This window comes from Atta colombica, unplaced genomic scaffold (genome assembly GCF_001594045.1).
Source record: "Atta colombica isolate Treedump-2 unplaced genomic scaffold, Acol1.0 scaffold348, whole genome shotgun sequence".
Taxonomy (NCBI): domain Eukaryota; kingdom Metazoa; phylum Arthropoda; class Insecta; order Hymenoptera; family Formicidae; genus Atta; species Atta colombica.
This window is the reverse complement of record NW_017259457.1, coordinates 121,046-124,812: the sequence shown is the minus strand read 5'-3', so window position 1 is coordinate 124,812 and position 3,767 is coordinate 121,046. Positions and strand designations below refer to the sequence as shown.

General features: G+C 28.1%; 1 protein-coding gene across 8 annotated transcripts in view; it reads right to left on the bottom strand.

Moving 5' to 3' along the window:
* Positions 1-356: 356 nt before the first annotated feature.
* Positions 357-3,767, bottom strand: part of LOC108690662 (ribose-phosphate pyrophosphokinase 1) — an 8,915-nt gene continuing 5,504 nt past the window's right edge. For 6 of the 8 annotated variants that reach the window (XM_018198064.1, XM_018198057.1, XM_018198059.1 and 3 more), the window contains 4 exons: positions 2,691-2,714; positions 1,208-1,431; positions 794-1,127; positions 357-674 (listed from right to left, as the gene is read on the bottom strand). In XM_018198064.1, the coding sequence (XP_018053553.1) occupies positions 582-674; positions 794-1,127; positions 1,208-1,431; positions 2,691-2,714 (675 nt within the window). In that variant the 3' untranslated portion in view covers positions 357-581. The remainder of the gene's footprint in view (positions 675-793; positions 1,128-1,207; positions 1,432-2,690; positions 2,715-3,767) is intronic. The other 2 variants (XM_018198058.1, XM_018198063.1) reach the window with 1 other exon arrangement.

Sequence of the window (3,767 nt, the reverse complement as noted above, 5' to 3'; positions counted from 1 at the left end):
TATATATATATATCTATCTAGATATATATAGATATTGCAGATCTAAAGTTGATTCATTTGATATTTTCCCTAGCAAATTATTACATGATTATTATATGCATTGAAGACACATTTTAATCATAGTTTACAAATATTTCAATCCATTAAAAATTACTAATAGTTATTACAACAGATTGATCTGTCATTTTAAATTGAGACTGATAAAAAGAATAATATTTGAATAATGTCATAAATTATATGAATTCAAATTGCAACTCTTTGATTGCAACAAAATTTTGAAGTATTATACATCTCTTACTATTTGGAAAAATTCAAAGAACTATTAAGTTAAAAAACATCTTACACATCTAAATCTTTAATCTTCTAAAAATTTGTATTTTTCATATCAATTAATCATGTATTTGCTATTAAAAATTCATGAAAAAATAGTCATTTTAATTTGGAATTATAGGACACACAGAATATAAATCTAACTAGCAGGTAAACGAAGTAGTTTTTAACTAACAATAACAATAAACAAATGTAAAAAGAATATGCTCTTCTTACATAGTTTAAAGTAAAAATTATGGAAGATTTTCATCTCAATATGGTACGTTTGAAAACAGGTACGATACAGATTCACCATTATGTGTCCGCCTCACTGCTTCGGCAAACATCATCGAGACATCAATACACTAAAAAATAAAAGATAATCCTCTGTATCACGATTAAATCTGTATAACACCATTGTTATTGCATTTCAGCATTGTTAAGCATTTCATGTCAGTTTCTCTAATGTAAGAAATATATTTACCTGAATCTTTGGGCAATCTTTCATGTGACCATCTTGAGGGATAGTATTGGTCACTACCACAGCCTCGAAGCAAGCATTGTTAATTCTACTAATTGCTGGCCCACTGAAGATGCCATGTGTAAGTATCGCATAAACTTTCGTGGCACCAGCTTCCAACAGCTTTTCTGCTGCATGACAGATGGTACCACAAGTGTCAGCCATATCGTCTACAAGGATAGCAACTCTGTCTTTAACATCACCAACCAATACCATACTGGCGACTTCATTCGCTTTCTTCCTTTCTTTATGTATGAGCGCAAATTCGACATTTAATCGGTCTGCGATAGATGTAACTCTGTAAAGTAAAAATAAAGTAAAAGATGATGTATTTCTTCAACTGAAATTTCTTTATTATTATTACTATTAAATATTCACCTTTTGGCACCACCAGCGTCAGGGGAGACAATGATACTATTTCGCCATTCAACGATATTCTCTTTAATCCATTTGAGGACAGCAGGTTCGGCAAATAAGTTGTCTACTGGGATGTCGAAAAATCCTTGTATTTGACTAGCATGCAAGTCCATTGTGATAATGTGATCAGCACCAGCCACGGAAAGCATATTTGCTACTAGTTTTGCGGAGATTGGCGCACGGCTCTGTAAAATACATTTTGATAGATTAGTTTTAAGAATTTGTACGAGTCCTTCAAGTCCATTTGCAACTGGAAATATCCTGTAATTTAAAGAAATTGCTATTAAAAAGTCCCTTAAAAACATGAAAACATTTAAGAAATAAGAAAAAATTACCTTTTAAACTAAATAAAAATTTTTTAAAATATGTTAATTTATATCACGGCTGTATCGGCTTTTAGAAGATACAACATAGTTTATCAAATATCAGAGATGATTGCCAAAAAAGACTTTTTTCAGAGGGGACAAAATATGAATATAATGATTATGTACTAAAATATTACTCTTCAGTAAGTATAAATATATTCATAAAATACAGGGAAACAACGTTGCAAATGCACCCCAGTTAGACTCTCTCAACAATTATCATAAGTAAAGCAAAATATCTAACATTATGAACGCAAAACAGAACACAATGCATCTCGGTCCTTTGCCCTTATGTAGCAAAGGATAATTTGAGATGAATAAGAGGGCAAACATTGATAACAGATATGTAATACATAGATAAGTTCACAAATATAAAGATATACTCTAAAAAACAAATCAAGTCAATATCGCGATTCTGTATTTCTAATATTATATCTGCAAAATTACATATAAAAAGGAATTTACAGTTTGCAAATTAAAATTTATCTGTATTAGTACATTATCCTTGGTATGGAGAGATGCATTGTGCAAAAATGGATGGAATATTTTTAGTAAAATGTAGTACTTGTGTAATGAGTATATAAGATTTTATAAAAGCTATTAATAATAGTTTTAAAGTATGTACTATCAACAATTATTATATTGACAAGACGAGTTATCACCAAGATAACACATTGACATTCCTATGCTATTTAAGCATTAATAGGATAGGCAATATTTGATTAGTACACTTGGACAATAACACTGATTTAAGCTTCAATTAGTACCCAATGAAACATATACATGTGCGTACCCCACTATACTAATGTAATTGCCAACAACGTACTGCTATTATATTAATATTTTGCCCTCTCATTCGGATATCAATATATGCTTTGATCAAATGTCTCATTCATTCATTCACTCATGGGGATACCACTTATGTTTGTATAGCAACGATATTATAAGTTTGGTTAGTCCTACAGAGAAAATTCTTGTTTGAATTCAAAAATAATATTACAAATCTCTCGAATGGTTCATCGAGTTATCAAACGAGTTACAAACGCTGCACTCGACAATCTCGTTGCTATTATACTCACTGTAGACAGGTCAGGCGGAATATCCTGAAAATACCCAACTAGTCAGAAACTTAAACAAATATAATAACTTTTTCCTAGCAAATATTATAATCAATAATAATTTTTCTGATATCTTTTCATTTTCAATAGGTAATCTAAAGATATAAAGGACATTTGATATGACTGATAACTATTTAAGAAGGTGATATATTCAGAATTTTTAATCTTATATATATTGTTTTATTGTATTTTCATGCAGTCCCCAATTAATATTAAAAAGCGCTCATTTTTGTTGTGAACATATAAAAATATAATTAGTAAATAAATATTAGTATCTATTAAACTTTTAAAATAAATACAAAATAACAAAAGAATGTAAGAAATATTATTCAGAATATAGTAAATATATATTTAATGAAAAAATTAATAAAATAAAGTATATCAGAAATTAGTTAATGTAATTATTATTGCCGTGGCAACAAAAATGTGCAAAAGACCTCCCTTGGAGAAATCTAGCACGAGTTTTGCAACAACCATTTAGGTTATCTAACTTTTGATAACCCTACATCATTGTAAATAACATGCTTGAAATGCATTTGCAGTGCTTAAAAATTCTAAAATATTTACTATTTGTTTTGTTACAAACATTACGTCAAATGATAAAATGTAATATATGAAAATAATAATTTTATGTGATATTATAATTATCTATAGTCTTATCTATATTTCAAGATGATACGCATGTATTGATATTAAAAGCAATGAATGTTCAAAATGAAGTTTTAATATGACTAGTGAATAAACCTGATTGAATAACGTAACTTGTACAGCTTAACTCATGTTCGATTTTTTACAAGATTTAAATAGAATAATTTACTTATAATATAAATGATATATATATAATCACTTATAGTTATGATATGAGTTACAAGTAAAAAATTACAAGTTTCATTTATAATTCATGCATTGCTTGCATATTAATTATATTATCCATATATAATTAATAATATATTTCCCTTGTATACTTCAACTATGTGTTAGTTTCACCATTTGCTTCACATATATAATATTTAAAATATAATATTTAAAAAAGGTACT